The sequence below is a fragment of the Molothrus aeneus genome, chromosome Z, assembly GCF_037042795.1.
Source record: "Molothrus aeneus isolate 106 chromosome Z, BPBGC_Maene_1.0, whole genome shotgun sequence".
NCBI classification, from domain to species: Eukaryota; Metazoa; Chordata; class Aves; order Passeriformes; family Icteridae; genus Molothrus; species Molothrus aeneus.
The window spans coordinates 10,596,726-10,618,581 of NC_089680.1; the positions used below are offsets into that span (position 1 = coordinate 10,596,726).

General features: G+C 42.7%; 1 protein-coding gene across 1 annotated transcript in view; it reads right to left on the reverse strand.

Annotated features, from left to right (window-relative positions):
• The window catches only part of PRLR (prolactin receptor), an 88,917-nt gene that overhangs the window by 11,556 nt on the left and 55,505 nt on the right, over nucleotides 1-21,856 (reverse strand). Inside the window, exons 3-5 of the mRNA XM_066569147.1 lie at nucleotides 4,828-4,942; nucleotides 3,716-3,848; nucleotides 175-344 (exon numbers count right to left, since the gene is read on the reverse strand). Of these exons, the coding sequence (XP_066425244.1) occupies nucleotides 175-344; nucleotides 3,716-3,848; nucleotides 4,828-4,897 (373 nt within the window). The 5' untranslated portion in view covers nucleotides 4,898-4,942. The remainder of the gene's footprint in view (nucleotides 1-174; nucleotides 345-3,715; nucleotides 3,849-4,827; nucleotides 4,943-21,856) is intronic.

The window sequence follows — 21,856 nt, forward strand, 5'->3', positions numbered from 1 at the left end:
ATGCAGTTTTCACATACATTTAACATGCATATTTTAGGTTATCTGTAAATAAACACTTCTCAATAGCAAATTGCACATCATGAGGAAAAAAATCTTTCACCACTACCTGTTCTGGGATTAAAAACTGAACACATCTCCAACTAGTTTGTTTTCCATTTCATTCTTTGATTTTACCTATGGAAGTTACATCCACATGCTGAGGATCTGAGCTGTTACTTCCAATCTCATTTGTTGCCATTACGGTGATAATATATGTTGTCCAGGGATTAGTGTGGTTTTTATCAAAGTAACAGGAATTTGGACCTGATGTTAGGTAGTCTGGACATTCATAGATTTTTTCTTCACTGAAACAAAATGATTGAAAAATTTAGGAAATGAAGCAAAGCAGATAACATTCTAGCAATGGACTAGATTCAGCAGAAAAATCTGAAATGTTTGTGTGTGTGTGTGTATATATATATATATATATATTCACAGATATAATTTATATAGATATAGAATAACCAGAAATTTAAATAATTATATATATATATATATATTTATTATAATTTAATATTATATATATATATATATATATATATATATAATCCCATCTCTGGGAAACATTTGGTACATGTGAAATGACATTACCATAAATGCTTCATTTACATTTTTACTGCAGTTGTTTTGATGAATGCTTTCTCCCCTTTGTTTATACATAGGAATAAATCAACAAAAGAACAGAAACAGAAATTTCCACAGACAAAACAAAGAAATTTTAACAATATTTATAAGCAAGTAAGAGGCAAATGAAAAATATTTACTTCAATTACATAAGTTCCTAAATATCTTTGCATATCACCCCGAGAAATTAAACTTATGGGCCCTATGGCAAAGAGCTCTTTTATTGATTAGTTTGTTTTCAGCAAGGTAGGAGAATCATTTAGGTTGGAAAAGACCTCTAAGCTTGTCAAGTCAAGCTTTGACCACCTTGTCAACCAGACCATAGCACCAAATGCAATGTCCAGTATCTTCTTCAACACCTCCAGAAATGGTGACTGCCCACATCCCTGAGCAGCCCATTCCAATGCCTACCCATCCCTTCAGTGAATAAATTCTTCCTGAGGTCCAACCTGCACCTCCTCTAGTGCAGTTTGAGGCTGTTTCCTCTTGTCCTATCACTATGCCCTGAGAGAAGAGACTGATGGACACATGAGTACAGCCTCCTTTCAGGGAGTTGTAGAGTGATAAGGTGATCCCTGAGCCTCCTTTTCTCCAGGATGAACACCCCCAGATCCCTCACCTGCTTCTTACATGACTCATGCTCCAGACCCTTCTCCAGTTCTGTTGCCCTTCTCTGGTCATGTTCCAGCACCTCAAAGTCTTTCTTGCAGTGAGGGGTCCAGAACTGCACACAGGATTTGGGTGTGCCCTCACCAGTGGCAAGTACGGGGCAAATCACTGTCTTGGTCCTGCTGGCCACACAGGCTGGGTGCCACTGGCCTTCTTAACCACCTGGGTACACACTGGTTCATGTTCATCCCCAGGTCCTTCTCTGCTGAGCCACATTCCAACCTCTCTACCCCAGCCTGGAGTTGCATGAGGTTGTTGTTACCAAGGACAGGACCTGGCACGTGGCCTGGCTGCACCTCACACCATCGGCCTCCATGCAAATCCCTCTGCAGAGCCTTCCTGGACTCCAACAGATCAGCACTCCTGCCCAGCCTGGTGTCATCTGCAAACTCACTGAGGGTGCTCTCAATCCTCTCATCCAGATCATCAGTAAAGATATCAAACAGGGCTGACCCCAGCACTGATCCCCTAAACACACCACTAGTGACCAGCTGCAGTGGATGCAGCACAGCTCACCACCCCTTCCTAGGCCCAGCCATCAGCCCTTTCTAAACACAGCAAAGAGTGCTCCTGTCCAAGCCATGGGCTGCCAGATTTTCCAAGAGAATGCTGTGGGAGACATTGTCAAAGGCTTTGGTGAAGTTCAGGCAGACTACATCCACAGCCTCTCCTGAGAGGGTTGCCTGTTCATAAAAGGAGATCAAGCAGGACCCGCCATTCCTAAATCCATGGTAGCTGGGTCTGATCCCTTGGTTGTCCTCTATGTGCTGTGTGGTTGCACAGGACAACCTGTTCCACAACCTTCCTGATGTCAATTTATTTCTTTTTAACATGATCATAATCAAAACTATCTGAAAAAAAAGAAGAAAAAAAATTACTTCACAGTCAATTATTATTGCCCTTACATGGGTCTTTGGATTATTTAGGAGAGGGATTGTGCTCAAAGCTGGCCAAGGTGATGTACTCACAGCCTGTCTCAGGTGATAAGAACTGTACAAATCCAAAGCGTCAGCTGATGTGGCACAAGAATGAACAGTAATTCCACTATTATGCTTTATGTATGATCAGTAATAAGGTTTCTTAGTTTCCAGGAAGTTTTGTCATAGTTCACAAAGAAAAGATGGGAGAAAGGGGTCTATACCTAAGAGAAAATGAGCCTAGAAAGGCAATTGTGGCCCAGGTCTAAAATGCTTGGCAGAGCCTGGTTTCAGCAGATTTAATAAATGGATAAGCACTCCTATCCTTCCCTAAGCAAAATGGCTCTGGGCAGTGAATTAAAATGTTCATTAAACTTTTTGATGAAGACTGAAACATCTGGGCTTTCATAAAATAAAAGTTCCCAAATCATTGTTGTGTGTGGTAACTCCATTAAAGAGTTTTTTTCTGCATTTTTTTCTGCTCAATGATTTGAAATGCTTAAATGTCGCAGTGATTTCTGAGGCTTTATCTTACCTATTCTTAATCTCCCTGGATTTATAAAAAAACTTAATCTCTAAGCCTCCCTGCTTACTTGTCCCTGTCCAAAGACTGTTTTCAGGAAGAAAGTAAAAAGTTAAAGAAAGATGGACAGGTTAAGTAAAGTTACCAAACATATACACTTCATTCCTGAGCTGGATGAGGGAGTGATAATTACCAAAATATTAATTTTTGAGATGTTACACCCATGTCTGATTTCACTGCATTTTGGGAACCACTGACCACAAAACCAACAGGAGAAAAAAATGACCATAGTCCAGAATGGGGTTTTAGTGTGCATGGTAATGGACAAGCTCCTTGGCAGGGCCCCAGCAGCCCTCACTGACCCTGCCCAGCCCCTCCATGGGGACCTGGGTCCCAGGTCCCCAGTTTAGCTGGTCTCCAGCTCCACACAGTCCTGCCTTTCCCAGTCACAGCCCCCTGAGCCAGCCCAAGCCATGAGATGATGTCCCAGCCCAGCGTGGCCTCCGCCTGTCCCTGTCCCCAAGGAGGTGACCAATGCCCAGGGCTGGGCTGCGCCCCTCCTGCCCTGCTCCATGGCTGGGGTGATGGGAGATCTGCTGCCCTGTGGTGCCCTTATGCTTCAGTGCTCAGAGGGTGACCCCATCTAGCTGAAAGCTTGTGCTTCCCAAAAAGATGGGCAAACACGCCTTTGTTTCCAGCACATCTTCAGACAAGTGGGATTTTTGGTAGATTAGTTTCAGGAGGGACAGGGTGAAGATTCGGGGCTTTTAGTAGTCATGTTTTCTTCCAACAAGGGAAGCCATGGATTTTATGCAGCCCCTGTTGTCTATCTAAGGTTAAAATGGATTCATAAAAACAACTTTACAAATTAATGTTGTCATTCTCTTGGTCTGATAAAACGCTCACCTGATCACTTACAGAGTACATATGCACCACTTGTTACCTGTCCTTGCTGTAAAACAGGGTGTAATTGTTAGGGAGTCCTCCATCTGAGCCAGGCTTCCACCAACATGAAAAGGTTTCCTTTTCTAGAGAACGACATCTTATTATCTGAGGTTTTCCAGGGTATGATTGACCTAGGGAAGTGCAAAAATCCAACTAGTTAAATTAGAAGTGGGCAATGCTTTTGGATGCTATTGTTGAATGATAAAAGTCAACCTAGCATTCCTTTTTTGAAGACAATAAAATTATACAAAACTGGACTGAATTAAGGAAATAACTCTGCCTGGGAAAAGGATCAATATTCTCAAAAAGGTATATACACTTAACCTCAAACTTCTAAAACAGCTAGTGCAATGATTTTGCTTTTTAACAAGAACATTTATTTTTTACCTAAACTCAAAATGGTATATTTATCTCAAAATTAAATTATGAAGATGGGAAATAAATATATGACTTTTAGGATTTGTCCCCATAAATATTAAAATTTTGTATCTTCAGATTATTTTAAAATTAAATTTCAACTTTGCAACAGAACTAAAATTCCATTCTTTGCACATATTTGAGGTAAATTATAGGTCAGAAAATTATAAAAAGAAGGAAATCAATGGGCTAGATAGATTTTTTTGGGTACTGGCAAACTGAATGTACTCATTCATTGTTCAATCATTCCCTGTTAATCCAAATATATTTAAGAATATTTCTTGTTAAGACTACTTCTCATTAACTTACACCAAGAATACAGACTACACATTTACATTCATTTTAAAACAACAAGCGTGTGACCTTTTAACCTAAGCTTATCTTTATTTCATTAAAGTTCCATGTAATTATCTCAAATAGAGTAACTATTCATATGCTAAATCCCAAGAAGGTGACAGGCATAAAGTGAATATAGTGTTTCAGTATTGCCACCAAAGAATCCTTAAATTAATCACGTAAAAAGAAAAGACAACTCCAGCCATTTTCAAAATTGCCATAACAAACTTCAGAAGAAAGCAACTTAAAGAGGTACATGCTCCAGTGTTGGTCAGGATAAATGGGGTAAAGCCTCAGACTTTTCTAAAGAAAGTGTCTTAAGGAAAAAACAAGTGTTTCAGGAAGTGTTGTACTTACCAGTCAGACCTACTGTAGTCAGAGCAAGCTGCAAAATAATTGGGACTGATGAAATGAATCTCTGTTTCATGATGCCTGCCTCTCTGCAGGAAGGAAGTATGAGATCAAGGGCTCACTGAAAAACACGCCATCATGCAACAGTCAGTAACAATACTCAGCATGTAATACGTATCTCATGACTTGACCAAAGTCCTTTTTTGAATTGCAGGTAATTGATTCTTGCTCTCTCTCAAAAAGGTGAGGCAACACCAACAGTTCCACTTTGGAAGCTGAAAACCAGAACCTCAGAAAAGCAGGTAGGACTTGATAGAGGTCTCTGAATGATTAGCAGCACTAGGATTACAATTTCTTAGCATTAACAAATCTTGCATATTTCTTTGGCATGTTGGGATACCGGGTTCTTATCTTAGAGTTCTAACTTCTAGGTTAATTAATTAACCTAAGAAAGCAGCCTTTTAGCAACAAAAATATACTTTTACCCCTACTGATGCAAAGAAGAGGTCAACATACTTGAACTCTGAAAGTCCTGAAAACAGAAGGCAAATAGAAAAGGTCCAACATTCATTTACAAGCTTATGATTTTGATCCAATCTCAAAACTTCTCTATATTTAGGACTGTCAGTATTGAATTCAGGATCCCTTGAGCAGAAGAATATTACTCTTTCAGCACATTCAACCAATTGTTTTTACTGTATTTCATTTTGCAGTAAATTTCAGGTGAAAGATTTGCAAGGGGTCACCACCTGGGACCAAGACCCATTCCCTGCCGTGGGCTCATACCACTAGATGTCCTCAGAATTCAGGTTACAGTTCTGGGTGCCCTGGAGTCCCTGCTGCTGCTAAATCTGTTTGCTTAGCCTGAAGAAACGACACCTCCTGCTTCTCCCACTAGTACACTCCCTGCTTGGAGACGACTGCAGTCAGCTGTTGGATTCTCGGTAGCCAACCTCAGTCTTCGAAACTAAAGAAGAACATTTTACTGCCTCAATAGGGAGTTCCTTATCTCAGCTTTCCACTCCTACCCCTAGCACATTCACAGGTAGATGTATGTTTGCAACCCATTCCGTGTAGCACAGCATGAGAACAAGCTGTGTCCTGGGTGAGGAAAAATCCTTTGTGGTTCATCAGATGACTAATTTTGCAGTATGCAATTAATTTTCTACATCAAGAAACTGTAATGCATCATCATACAAATGTTTTTCAAGCACAAAGCCAAGTATCAGTTAATGCAGCTAAGTCTAAAACATGTTTACTGTGGACAGTGTGGAAGAGAACAACAGTTGGCGACATTCCCATATGCCACTTCTGAATATCTAGGCGTGTTTCAGGTGCGCAACTGAGCTATAGGCTGGAAAATTGCATCTGGGTTAGTTTTAAACTCAGAGCATTTTGTGCATATAAAGACAGTGAAGAGAGAACCATTTAAATTAAATTCCAGTTTGGTGTAAACACATGCAGCTTTTATTACTGTAAACAAATGGCAGGAACAAACATTAGTGTTTAATGTCAGAAATTACCCAAAAATAATTTTATAGCCCCATAAAAATAGGGCTATATAATGAGGAACACAGATGATTAGGCTCATAAAAGGCACATTTTTCTCAGGTGAAGATGAAATAATGAAACTACAAACAGTAACTATTTCATGTACATATGACAGTATTTACAATATTTTATTACTTCTAAAAATAGTTGGAACATTTGCAAAACAATGTACTTTAAAGCTAAGAGTCATATTGATAAAGAACTATTGCATGATTTTTTTTTTACTTTTCTGTATGTATCTTTCTATGTGAAGAATTGACAAAAGAGAAACTGATTACACTGGCTGAAAGAATGACATTTTTTAATACAACAAAAGAGAGGCATCATCAAGAAGGATCTTTACTAGAGCAATTTTCAAGGAAAATGGGATGATTTTGTAAACTGAAGACCTAAAGAACCAAATTAATAGTGAGAGGCTGAAATTAATGCATTAAAAAATATATTTTTCCTCTGGAGCTTTTGAAAATGAGATGATTGCGAACCACTTCTGTAATATGGCTGTGCGACAGAACAAGAGGTGATACAGGGAAGGAATATGGACCTATCAGTGTCACAGACTAAGCTCTGTCTACAGTTCTGGTAATCTACACTCCGGAAAAAAGAACCGAACAGATTTTGAACACAGCTATCAACATGACATAGAGACTGCCTCATGATGGTGATTTAAAGAATTGGCTTTGTACTCCATGCAAGTGTATGGTTGTCATCTGCAAACATAAAACAAGATAAGCATCAAAAGAGGGAAAATAAGAATGAGTAAAATAAGAATGCTTCCATGTTCACTTGCTATTCAGTATTTGCGACTCAAATACGGCTTAGAAGGCTTATGGAGAGATGTCCTGTTTTTTGAAAATACTTGCTTAATAAAATAATACTCACTTTGTCATAACTGTATCTAAAGTGCATCTTCCCTATATATAATGTTTTCATAAAAGGGTAATTAGTGTTTTTGAAGATGCTATGAAGTAATGTCTCTCTTTTAGGACTGAATGCATTCTTTCATGAGGGATGCAGCGGACATTGATTTGCCACAATATGATCCAAAATCAAGGGTTGAGTAACTGATAATTAAAAGATCATATGCCTCCTTTTGAAAGTCTTGATTTAATTCCAACCATGTTATTGCACTCTGACATTCTATCTGAATTCTGCCTTTTAACACAGCTGTCAGATAGTATTCAACAGCTGTGCATCACATGCCAGAATGCAGTGCTCCTTGATGGATGTGGAAACTATTACTGGTGTTTCAGAATGCACAGAAGAATTAGATATTCCTGCAAAATAATTCTGCCCTGGTATTAATAATATAATGAAATTGTAGGTTTGAAAACTGTGCTGACAATGCTACTAAATAAAGATGAAAGCTAAACACCAGTACTTAAATCAGGTGCCATGAAGCTGAGTTGAGAGAAACATGTCCTTGTCCTAATTGACTTTCAGTTCTTGCATTCTTTCATTTCTTTCTTTCCTGGCTCTGCTGATGGATAAATTTCTTGAGAGTGACAGAGAAGTCTTTACTCAATTCTACACAGATGGAAAAATTTTCTATCTGCAATCTTTTCAGGCTTGCAGGAACAGGAACAACTGTGTATCAGCCACTGGCAATGACATTATGTGCAACACAATTTCTGCTTCTGTGGTTAAAGAAATCAAAAGCCAAAAGTACTTTACCAATCTCTACTGAAAAAGTCTGGCATTTCCATTTGTCATGATGATAAACAATGTTCATCTTTCAGGCCTGGGGAAAGACAGTTTAAGGAGCTCTCAAAACACCATAGTTCATTACCATTTGAAAGGCTGAACTACAGCTGTATGAAACAAAATATAAAAAAGGAACCCAATAAAGCAAGAATGTGAGAGTCTGTTAGACAACCTAGAACATTTAGCTGTATTATGGACACGGCAGGAGTCTGCCTTCCCACACAGAGATCACAAAGCCAACAGGGATACATGTTCCTAGCCATGGCCAGAGCATCATGGCCAGATGTGTTTCTGATTGACAGTGATGGTTGGGATTATACAGCAAATTAAAAGCTGTAGATGTGTAGTGTGACCAGAGCTCTGTTTTCCCTCTCTGAATGAGCCCTAATTGGATGTCTCTGCATCCCTCAGGCACCCAGCACTGTCTCCAGGGTGATGTACAGGCTCCAGAGAAGATAAAGGGCTGAGGCATGTCTATGATCTGAATTTCTTGTGACTGATTCCAGCTGGCAACTTTAAGCATGTATGTTCTCTTGTGTACTTTGTGAGGAAGCCTAGTACCTGCTACTAGCTATGAACCTAGATATTCAGTTAATTTACTGGGATTTGGGACTTCATATTTCTGTGTTGCATAAAATGGGTGCAGTGGCAAGGACTTTTAGATTTCACCTGAAAAGCCTATCTATGGCCTTATAATATATTTTTCCCAAATTTCTCTCATAAGTCACCCCCCAACAACCCTTGGCAGTCCTTCCTTTGATTAGCAGTCAAGATGTGATAATGAACAAAACAAATTGCCTCACCCATGGAGATATGTTTCTCAGTCTGAAAGACTTGAGTCAATTTTGAAAAAGGAAAATCACAAACCCCCAGATTCTTGAAAACAGTTTAGACCCTTACATCTCCATCATAGTATTTAGACTCTTAATTCCTATTGATTTTACAGAACAGAGACTGCAATTTTCTTAAGAACTCTCACTACCTAAACTGACAAAAAAAAAAAAAAAATCAAAAGAAGAAGAAATTACCATTATCATCTTTGCAGATGAGGAACCAAGGTAAAGAATGCCCAACAGACTTATAGTAGAAGTGTAACAAAAGCTACAACCTGACCATTTTTCTTTTCTTTTCTAAATACCACCTCTACTGCCTTTGCTTTCCCACAAAAACAAATCTAATGCTTTAGCTAACAGTAGTACCCTCCTTTCTCTACCAGTCTCACATTTCCTGAATATTCAATTTTCTTCCCTGGTGCTTTGTAAGTTTAGCCATAATTTCAGGATTTATTTTTAAAGCAATCTCTAACAGAAAAGAAAATCGTAAGTTCTAAAGAGTAAAATTTTAGAGACTGAAAGCTAGTGCTTACATTAGAACTTGAATTATGCTGTGCATTCATCTCTACCAGCTATCAAGCCCAACTCCACAATCACTATCTTCTTACAGTAATTTTAGGTATTTTTGATAGATAGCATAGTCATAAAGTATAAAATAAAATTTTCTACCTAGAGGATTCATGTATGTGAGGCAGCTTTTTATGCCTCTATTTCATGAATATCAGATTATTTGAAAAGTTGAAAAACAAAAAATTCCATAATAGTATATTTCTGAAAGCACCACTAATTTATTTCTAAAACATAAAGAGAAAAAAGGTTACTCTGTATTAGCTGTTGTAGATACTAACACTCTAAGTAAATACACTTAAACATAGAGAGATAGAGACAGTGGTAAATACTATACATGCTTCCCTTTATCTATTTCAAACAAAATTTTGTAGAAATGAGCTTTGGATGCAGTTTAAATTTACTCATAAATTGTGCTAGGCTACTTGTTTAAAGGCTAATCAACATCTACCCAGGCCAGGACATGATCAGATAAAAGCTGAGAGGGCTGGGGGAGGAACTCTAGCAGCCTCATCAGTGAAAATCAGGTGCAGGGAATGAGCTACACCTGACTACCAAAGCACAGTCAGACCATTGTCCTTGTGTGTATCTCACCAAACAAACCTTCCCCACTGACTCATCGACTGAAGGAGGCAGAACACTAGGGACACAGTGGAAGGAAGGCATTGGGGAGTAAAGGAAAGGTTCAAAGTGGACTGGGGAGAGACAAGAATGGGAAATAAGGGTAATAAACAGTTCAGTTCAGTGTAAACCTGTGGCTCGTCAGACTGAAATGTGTGCCTGATCATTGTAGTCTGTAGCATTGTGTCGTTTATACAGGTTTTATTGTAAAGTTGGTTATTGTTTATAAGTTAAGATTTGGTTTGACCTCGGTTCCCCCATGTTCTCCCTCATAATGGTTTGTTCCTCCCGCCTGTCCATCATTGTAACCAACCCCCTTTCATTTTGAGAACTTTCTATGTCAATCTTCCCTTACCTAATATATGATTTGTCCCCTGAGCCTTTTCCCTCCTCTGGGCCATTCCTATTGGTTCAGTTGTGTCCCTCGCTCCTCCCCTGGGCTTCGTTCATTGGTCCCTCGTGGCTCCTCGTGTCACGCCTGTCCCCTTTACAAGTGCCTCCCCAGCGGTTTTTCTCTTGACACCGTTACTGGCCCCGCCTGGGGCAATAAAGCACCTTGGCATCCATAGGTATGTCCACTCCTTCCTTCCTTTGCCTCAGTGCTTCGTAGTCCTGCTCTTGCCTGTGTCACCACCTGTGCTGGCACCTGTCAGCTCCAGTGACCATGAGACGAGACTGCAGTTGGCGCACCACTGCGGTGAGGCTTTGCCTGAACCTGTCAACTTTGGCGCCAAACGTGATGTGGCTTTAAAGATGTCAACGGTGTGACGTGGCTTTAAAGGCGTCGCGGCTCAGAAGGCGCTGCCTGATGGCGCTGGACCTGTCCTGGGGGTATCAGCCCTTGTGGAATTATCGGTTCCTGGCAGCACCAACACCTCCACATGAGCACACCGATTTTTGTCTGGCGGTGCTCCCGGGGGAGCGAGGGTGCACTCCCTTCTTGCAGCGTGCAGATAAAGGAACGCCTTCCTGGGCTGGGGACTGCTCCTGCTGGTTTTTTTTCCCAGAGTCAGCCATCTGGTGGGTTTTCCCCTGGTGGCGTTGGGACGGACCTGGCCAGGGGGGCTTCCCTTTAGGCGGCTGTTAATTTCAGGGGGAGGGGACACGCCGTGCACAGCATGAGCAATTGCCGCCACGGCTTTTGGGACCCTTTCCAAAGTTTTAAGTTTTCCGCTTCCAGCAGTGAGTGGGTGGAAGCATTCTGAGTCGGCAGCATGGGCAATAGGCTGTCGACTCAGCAGGAGTTGTATTTCCAAGTTGTGGGATTCCTGCGGGAGGGGGGTGAAGGGTTTTCTAAGGGTTTAGTTAAAAGCTTTGTCCGATAGATATTTTCTAAGTTCCCGCAATTGACCGCTAAGGAGGTCAAAGACGAGAGTTTCTGGAAGGCAGTTGGTTGAGAGCTAACCGAAAGTACAAAGAAAAGCGATCCTACTGGCAGGGAAGGGTACATGGGGCTGTTTCTTTTAATTATCGAAGTTGTAAAAAATAATGCTGCAATTCGCGAACGGGAAAGTGGAAAATGTCCTGCGGCAAGCTCCTCAGTTCTCCCTCAACCCCTGTCCCTGCTTTTTTTCCCTACACCCACTTCCCCTACACCTGGTGGAGAGGGGGGAAGGAACCCGTCCAAAGCAGACGCAGGGCTGCTACCGTCTCCCTGGCTTCCCCCAATCCCCTCGGTACCCTTGCCCCAACAGTGCTGGCCACACTGTCAGGGAACCTGCTCCTAACCCTCCTTCCAATCCCCTTTTCCTAGTTTCTGAGCCTGAAAGGTTCAAGGTCGCTTTAGTGCCCAAAACCCCTTCCTCGCGTGATCCCAAGACATGCCACAAGATGGTCGCCACCTTGTGGCAGCCACTCCCATGCTACAAAATGGCTGCCACCGCATGGCTGGGTGTTCTTCTCCCTCTTTGTCATCGCAAAATGGCCACTGTCATGTGGCGACCATGCCCGTGCCACAAAATGGCTGCCACCTCGTGACAGAAGCGTCTCCTTCCCACAATCCCTTCCACCCCGCCCTGCATTCTAACCCCGCCTCTTTCCCTGCCTCTTCCTCTGTGGCGTTTGCATTGTCTCCTCCCACGTATGATTATGTAACGCCTCCTCCCATGTCACCTGACCCCTCCCCTTTTCCCACGGCATTACCATCTGCTCTGCCCTTGCTCCACATGGCCTCTGCCCACAGTTCCACCCCTCACCCTCAGGGTGCTACCCCTTTGGTTCCTGTTTCCCACACCCTGCCTTCTGGTTCCCATGGTGATGCAGCAGCCGGCGGGGGGGCCTGGAAAGCAGGATGATTTAAGTAATGCAGAGCCTTTGTTCCTCACTCCAGTTAGTTATACTAGAAACAGGATGCACCTGTGGTATAAGCCTCTTTCTTATGATAATATCTGGGATCTCTACAAGTCCAAACTAGAATTTGGCCCAAAAAGCGAGTTTTTTTTGGAGCATTTTAAAGACAACATTTTCAAGAACATTAGTGCCTGAAGATATTAAACGCCTCTTTAGTTGTCTGCTTGCTCCAGCTGAGTATCAATTGTGGGAGGACTTGGAGGAGGTTAACAGGGGACCTCCTCCCAGAGATCCAAAAAAGTGAGGACTATGCTGCGGATATTGAGGGCCACCCAATTACAATGGATCACCTTATGGGTGAGGGAGAGTGGAGTTCTGCGCAAACGCAAGTGGCAAAAATTCCCAGAGAAGTCCTGGATTTGGTGAGGGCTACGGCTGAATGAGCTTTCTTTGGAATGCCTTCCAAAGAACCTGCAGTGCCTTACATTGCCATTAAACAATCTCTTTCTGAACCATTTTTAGATTTTGTTGACAGGGTAAGAGCTGCAGTTGAGAAAAGGGTAGAACAGCCCTCAGCTACAAGAGCAGCTCATTCTAGACATCGTAACCACCAACGCCAATGATGCCTGCAGGAAGGTCATCCTCGCTCTTCCCGCATCACCACCGCCCACACTTGCTCAAGTTATCGAGGAGTGCACACAGAAAGCCATGCTCATCATTGAAGACGTCTTTAGAGCCAATCCGCCACCTGAAAGAGCGATGGCCGCAGCCTTCTCAGACCCAGCAAGACCCAGCTTTACTCCATGAGCTCCAAGCACGCCCTTGTCACCGCAGCGTTGTTGCTTCCACTGCGGCTAAGACAATCACCTGATTCACCACTGCCCTTTCCTTGGGAGGGCTCTCCTGAGTGCAGGGGAGATAGAAGGGGAGGACAAGAGGGCAAACATTCTAGTCACCACGGTCAAAAAAACTGAACACGCAGCGCGTCTAAGCCCCACATGATTATATAAATAGGGTAATCCGCGAGGGGTCAGCTGATCATAATAACGTTTGCCAATTAACCACATCAGACTGTCATGAACCTTACAGACTCAGACTAACTCACTCTATTGTATATTCCAATCAGGATTGGTGCGAGATTGGTGTGGAGCCTGGACTTCCACCAAATATTCAACAGGCAGAGACCTACAGGCGCATTCCATCCGTTGATTGCAAGTATCTTGTTGTCGGGGGCACTAAGTACACTCCCTTGGGGGTTGAAGTTTTTCCAGAAGTCCTCACACTCCACCCAGAGGACTTAACCCTCATGACGCACTTTGTCCACCCCCCCTCTCCCTGCCGGAAGGCCAGATCATCGCACAAGCTATCCCTATACCACGTTTTATGTGCAATGACCTGGATCTTTCTGTCTTTTACACTGAGGTGCTAGGAGAGGAAAAGCCCCTCCTGTGGTGTTGCCTTAAGAGCAGGGGTCAATCTATTCAACTTCAGGGGATGATGGACACGGGAGCAGACAGGACAGTCATTCATACACACAAATGGCCATCACAATGGGAGCTGCAAAACGTGAGTAGCTTAGTACTGGGAGTTGGGGGTTTCCAATTGGTACGCAGATCAAAGAGCATAGTGCAAATTATGGGGCCGAATGGGCAATTGGCGTCTGTACGCCCATTCATTTTGAATTCCAAGTTTACCCTGTGGGGGAGAGATGCCATGTCACAATGGGGGGCGAAACTGGACTTGCCCGCTCCTCAGCATTTTTAGGTGCGGCCACTGGGGAGCGCCTTATCCTAAAACTGAATTGGCTTACAGATAAACCAGTCCGAGTAGAGCAGTGGCCACTGAACAAACAAAAATTAAAGGTGATCACTCAGATTGTGGAAGAGGAACTGGCCAAAGGCCACAGAGTGGAAACCAACAGCCCCTGGAACTCTCCTGTTTTTGTTATCAGGAAGCATGGAGGTGACAGGTGGCGTCTTCTCTACGATCTGAGGAGAATCAATAATGTCATTGAAGACATGGGTTCCCTCCAAACAGAGATGCCTTCCCCATCTATGCTCCCACAAAATTGGAAATTGGCAGTTATTGACATCAAAGACTGTTTCTTTCATATTCCCCTTCACCCAGATGATGCACCACGGTTTGCTTTCTCTGTGCCCTCCATCAACAGAGGAGCTCCCATGAAGCGCTACACTGGTGCGTTCTTCCTCAGGGAATGAAGAACAGCCCTACTATCTGCCAGTGGTGTGTTGCTAGGGTTCTGTCCCCTGCGCACGCAAGGGAAAAAAAATGCGTAATATACCATTACATGGATGATATCCTTATCTGTGCCCCTAACGACGACATGCTTGCATGTGCCTTAGAGGACACTATTACAGCCTTGTTGGTGGCAAAATTTGAGTTGCAAACAGAAAAAGTCCAACGCCTGCTGCCTTGGAAGAATCTGGGCCTTGAGATCATCCACTGTACCATTACACCCCAAAAAATCCTAATTCACACTAACCCTAAAACCCTAAGAGAACTGCTCCAACTCTGTGGATCCCTAAACTGGATCAGGCCCTGGTTAGGGCTCACCACAAGAGATTTATCCCATCTCTTCAACTTGTTAAAAGCGGGGGAGACCCTGGATTCCCCGAGGGCCCTGACTCTGGAGGTCAGGGCAGCACTTGAGAAGGTCCAATCCATCATTGCAAGTCGACACGCCCACTGGTGTCGTGAGGATCTGCCCTTCAGCTTCATCATTCTGAGTAGGCTACTGCATCTTTATGGGTTGATTTTTCAATGGGACACAGACCATCCAGGCCACAAATTGTTTAATGTTGAATTTAATTTAATTCCAAAAGAGGTTCAAAATCACCGTCCACTCAAAGCCCTGACAGTTTTTACAGATGCATCTGAAGGATCCCACAAGTCAGTTGTTACTTGGAAGGACCCACAGACTCAGCAGTGGGAAGCTGATGTGCAGATTGTGGAGGGTTTTCCACAAGTTGCTGAGTTAGATGCAGTCATCAGGGCTTTTGAGAAGTTTCCACAGCCTTTTAATCTAATAATTGATTCGGCCTATGTAGCAGGCGTAGTGTCCTGCGCAGAACATGCAGTGCTCAAAGAAGTTTCCAATCCTGCCATCTATCGCTTGCTCTCGCGTTTAATACACCTGGTTTCCCACTGAGAGCAACCCTTCTTTGTAATGCATGTAAGATCACACACCGACCTCCCTGGGTTTATTGCCGAGGGAAACCGCAGGGCAGACGCCCTAGCCGCACCCCTGCAGCTGGCTGGCCTACCTAGCATCTACCAGCAGGCCAAATTAAACCATCAGCAATTTCATCAGAATGCCCCAGGGCTGGTCCGCCAATTTCACCTGCGGCAAGACCAAGCCAATGCGATCGCGGCCGCCTGCCCAAATTGCCAGAAGACCGCTCTACCGTCAATGGGTTCCGGGGTGAACCCTAGAGGACTGCGCAGCTGCGAAGTCTGGTGAACTGATGTCACCCAGGTGTCCGAATTTGGGCAGTTCACATATGTTGACGTATCTGTGGACACCTTCTCGGGGGCTGTCTTTGCCTCAGCCCACACTGGGGAAAGAGCGACAGATGCACAAAAACATCTGATTCATGCCTTTGCAGTTTTGGGGATCCCATCTACCATCAAAACAGATAATGGCCCAGCTTATACCTCCAAGGCATTTGGTGAGATTTTGCAGGAATGGGGGGTATAACATTGGACGGGAATTCCACACTCCCCTGCTGGTCAGGCTGTAATAGAACACACACACCAAACTTTAAAGCAAGTCCTTGCCCGGCAACGGGGAGATGTCCAGGCTCTGTCCCCACACCTCAGACTTTGTAAAGCACTCTTTACTATCAATTTTTTGAATTTTTTGAGTTCTTCTGACAGACCGGAGCTGTCAGTCCTGAGACACTTCCACCAGCAACAACACTATGGATTCAAAGAGAAGCCACCTGTCCTTATTAGGGACCCAGACTCCAGAGAAATCCAGGGTCCATTCCAGCTTATCACTTGGGGTCATGGATACGCCTGCGTGTCCATGCCCTCAGGTGTCAGATGGATCCCTAAGAAACTAATCAAACCCTATACAACAACGGAATCTGTTAGCACACCTCAAGCTGTAACGCCCCCCGGCCAGGAAGACCCCAATGACCGCACATTTGCACAGAATAGAAAACACCGCAGGAAGGGAAGAAACTCGTGATATTATCTTTTTTATTCGTTTGCCTCTCCCTCAGAGAAATTCCGTTGTTATGTTTGTTTTAGTATCCATTACGTGTTCTGTTCTCATTTCATTTCAGGCACCCACAATGCTCCTTGCAATTGTAGATCCTGTCCTTCATGAAGAACAGAAGTTATTTTGCTGTGATTCGTTTCCTGCCGTCCTTGTGCTTCAGCGTCTTGTAACAAGTCATCACTGCCTCCACCACAAAGCCTTCCTCAGCATGCATGATCGCCTTTGCTGCCGTTGTTGCAAAAAACGGTAGATGGTGGGATAACCAAAAAGCAGAGGGCACTGGAGTATAAAGGACTGGACTTTACACCTTTTACAGCACCCTCTCCATGAACGGGACTCTGTTTCTTTTTACAGTCCCCCCCCTCTCCTTTTTAAAACAAAAAAGGGGGAGACGTAGCATTGTGTCGTTTATATGGGTTTTATTGTAAAGTTGGTTATTGTTTATAAGTTAAGATTTGGTTTGACCTCGGTTCCCCCATGTTCTCCCTCATAATGGTTTGTTCCTCCCGCCTGTCCATCACTGTAACCAACCCCCTTTCATTTTGAGAACTTTCTATTTCAATCTTCCCTTACCTAATATATGATTTGTCCCCTGAGCCTTTTCCCTCCTCTGGGCCATTCCTATTGGTTCAGTTGTGTCCCTCGCTCCTCCCCTGGGCTTCGTTCACTGGTCCCTCGTTCACTGGCTCCTCATGTCACGCCTGTCCCCTTTACAAGTGCCTCCCCAGCGGTTTTTCTCTGACACCGTTACTGGCTCCGCCTGGGTCAATAAAGCACCTTGGCATTCATAGGTATGTCCACTCCTTCCTTCCTTTGCCTCAGTGCTTCGTAGTCCTGCTCTCGCCTGCATCACCACACTGCAGACGGAGCCACTACCCAGGGGTTCTCTCAGAGGACCTGGGAGTGGCGGGATTCGTGGTCTCCACCGGTCACTCTGGGAGCGGCTAGCCAGCACCCGTCAGCTCCTGTGACCGTGGGATGAGACTGCAGTTGCTTCCTGATAACAAAAACAGGAAAGTTCCAGGGGCTGTTGGTTTCCACTCTGTGGCCTTTGGCCAGCTCCTCTTCCACAATCTGAGTGAGCGCCTTTAATTTTTGTTTGTTCAGTGGCCACTGCTCTACTCGGACTGGTTTATCTGTAAGCCAATTCAGTTTTAGGGTAAGGCGCTCCCCAGTGGCCGCGCCTAAAAATGCTGAGGAGCGGGCAAGTCCAGTTTCGCCCCCCATTGTGACATGGCATCTCTCCCCCACAGGGTAAACTTGGAATTCAAAATGAATGGGTGTACAGACACTAATTAACCTGGCCCGTACAGGGACCTGGCCAGGGGGGGCTCCCTTTAGGCCGTTGTTAATCCCAGGGGTAGGGGACACACCATGCACAGTGGGAGCAGTCGCCGACGCAGCTTTTGGGACCCTTTCCAAAGTTTTAAGTTTTCCGTTTCCAGCAGCGAGTGGGTGGAAGTGTTCTGAGTTGGCAGCAGTAGTCTACCCCATAATCTCATTATACCCTATTTCTATCTCCTGTCTGGGTGGGCTGTTCTGAATGGTGCCTTTGGATGTCAGTGAATTCTCAACTGGATCAGCCAGTGAAGAAAGAGCTGGATTGCAAACCTCCAGGTTCAAATCCAGATCCCACATAGCTGGGGAAAGCAAGAGGATCTGGGACCAGCTACTAGGTCAGCTAAACATCCACAAGTAGCTACTGGGGCGATCCATTTCTTTATGTACAAATGCACGCATACATATGTAAATCTACACTTTAGGGCATTGTTGATGTGTGTGGCCCCTGTGTGGGTTTTGTGTCCATGTACCCACCCACTGGGAGCAGCTGCTCAGCTTTGCTACAGGCAGAAACTGATGTTAGGGACCTACAGCAGCCTCACATCTATGGGGCTGCCTGACTGAGCTGACTCTCGTGCATCAACATGCAATGTTTTACCAAAAACCCCATATTTTGTTTAATAACTTGCTCTCTACCTTCCACTCCAAATACACTATTTTGTGAAGAAAGAATTTAGATGGGCAATTTACCTGCCAGAGCAATAAAAACTACTCATACATTAGGTAACTAACTCTGAAAACACTAGCTTCATCATTGTTTTTCTAACAAAATCTGTCTGTAAACAATTTGAAACAAAATAGAGTATTTTCTAACTAACAATAAGAATGACCTGTATCTCCCAGAGACCAGGTGGGAAGACATACTACTCAATTACCAGGGTACTCTTTTGTTTGGCTCCATTTCAGTAAAGCTAATGAGAGCAATAAAAATAGCATGAAGTCATTTGGCAGCTAGACATTGTGCCATTACAGAAAAACAGATTTAATTGAGGGTGATAAATCGGGGTTTTTTTATGTGCATATTTAAAAGGGCATCAATAATGTGCAGCTGAATATGGTAGAATTAAATGTGTGCAGTTACTCAACCATGGCATAAGGTGAAATGTAGTTTAAAGATAGAGCTCAATGAATGGTTCCTGCTTTAGAGAGGACAGAAATCTGTTAAAGAGTGTGCATGCTGGGAGCATTGTTTGACTCAAGACTGGCTAAATAGAATCTTCTACTACTTTGTATTACATCAAAACATACAATTCTATCCTTCCAGAAAAATTTATTCTGCTTTCATTACTTCCTTTGTCAGGAAGTGGATTATGAATTAGTGGCATGTCCCTACATGTGACTGACATAAAATATGTTTTTTACCAAATTTGCAACAGTGCCGCAAGTGCTGGCTTCATCGTATCACCAACTGGAAAGGATGATGATAGAGTAAACCTTAACTTTCTGCTGTAACCAGAACAATGTCTCTCATCCAAGTATTTCTACATCAAACAATCATTATTCAAGTCATATTTATAGTGATAGTCCTGAGAACAGAGACAGAATCCTGCTGTCTCGGGTACTGTATAAAGAAGAGTTCCTGCTCTTAAGATCTAAAAATATAAGTAGCCAATTAATTATACAGCATGGAAAAAAGGGATCTAAAAAGCAGGTCACACTTGCATATTTTTGGGTTGAGATGAAAGATTATTTTATTGGTAAAATATTGTCAAAATATCCCATAAACTGGAAAATGCCTATGAACCATCAGTTTTAGAAAATTCATTTTGGAACGTCACAAATTCTTTTTCAACCAAAGTCAATGAATTAAAATTCTGAAAATTCCAAAATGAACAAGTTTCATCAAACCACATAAAGCATTTTGTTTTGCAGTTTTCCAGTAGCATATTTTCTGAAATCTAATCAAATATTTGTAGGTTTTCCAATTTTCCAATGAAAAATTCCTGATAATTTTAATTATACACAGAATTCCAATGAGTAATGCAATGGCATGAAAATCTTGCTATTTTGACATTTCTGAGGGAAAATGCTGGTGTAGAGGTGAGGAGGTTTTTTGCAGAGAGACAAAAATTATGAAAAATTTAGAGAAAACAAAGGAACAGGACTTAGGCTGTAGTAACAGGAACACAGTAAGGGGCATAAGTGTCCATAACAGAGGTTAGTGGGAATAAGACAATGGGGAATAACACAGAAGTGGGAAAGAAGAAATAATCTGTTGGGAACAGGCAGTCAGGGAACAGAAGGTCAGATGGAAGCTGTAATTTTGAATGTATTCCATGATCCCTTATGAGTTTCAAAGCTCCATCCAGTGGATGCTGACCCCCAACAGTCAGGCTGTGGGGTTGGATGGAGGAGAAGCATCTCCTGTATTCTAGTACCTGCAATCATTAGTGGGGCAATGCTGAAAAAAGCTGTGACCATGGCTGTAGAGCAGTCTCTTTATTCACTGGTAGTGGGACAGCCCATTCTGGCTGAGTCTGGGTCTGGAGTCTCTCATCAAAGCTTTATGACTGCAGTAAGACTCTAAAAGAAAGAACCTGGCTGCTGGAGAGTGAATTTTCTTCTTCAATCACAAATATGCATAGCAATTAACAGTATTAACAGTGGGAGCAGAGAATAACAATCGTTTTCTGTTTCAGTGTTCTCTTTTTCAGGACATCCTCAGTGAGGTTGTAAAAGTAACTGTTTCTTTGTGTTTTTCTGAGACTTATTGTATACTTACACTTGAATTGTTTAAATGACTGTATAGTTATTGTGAGAAAGAATGCAATTACCAAAAATTACTACTCTAATCAAACTGATAAAACACTCAATATTCTATTATTTGTGAGCATGAACATTTCTCAAACATATTCCCTAAGCTTCAAATTTGTTGGTAAAAGAGCTTTGTGGTTGCATGCTAAAGGCCACTACTAATGCCATGTACAGGTAAGTGGCACATTGGTTAACTAAAGGAATGAAAAAATGTTATCCTGGTAAATTTAAAACCAATTATTTGAGAGAAATTGCTGACAATAATGGGAACACAACACTAGTATACCTTTAGCCTTCAGTGAAGCTTAAAATAATAATCTTTTGGCACTCTTAAAAACATTATACCCCCTTTAATACTGAAATACATGGATATGCAGAGAGGTATCTTTATCATGCCTAGAACTAATCTTGGTATCATTTTATGGATCTACTCGGATACCTAACTCCTGAGTAGAGTTGTGTCTAACACATTTTATAAACAGATTATTCTCTACAGGAGTTCAGATAGATGACATTTATCTCTAATGTCAGTAGAAAACACACAATGTCCTCATGAGGAGAGTCTTTATACAGAAAGTCAAATGTTCAAGCTACTGTGAACTCTTCTACATGCTAAACCAGTAATAGTATCAATATTGCTCTATCACAACCCTGTTAAGTTCTACATAGATTGTCATCTTCCAGGAAAAAAAAAAAGTTTAGCAGTGGAAGAATAGTGACATTCCTAAAAGATGAAATGTGCATTCTGAGGGAATTGAATTCACCCTTTGATCAGGAGTACTAATTTCCCTTATGATTTCTTCATGATGAAACTATAAACTGAGTGAAGTATAGCACTAACCTGCTCTACTCCCCATCTTCAACTCAGGATGCTAAGCTTTGGAGATTCTCAGCTATGGTGAATTGTGGTTTAGATTCTTCCTTTGTTTTGAAGTATAAGGAAATGACCCTGAGGTTGCAGACTGTGAAATTTTCATGCACTTATTTACAGAATAATGACTAACACTGCAATCTCTGGAGGTTAAAGGTAAATTCATTAATGAATTCATTCATTAACTCATTAACTCATTTGCTCAGCTCCTTAGGAACTGCAATGACAGCACTGCTCCTATTGATGAATGATGATATTTGC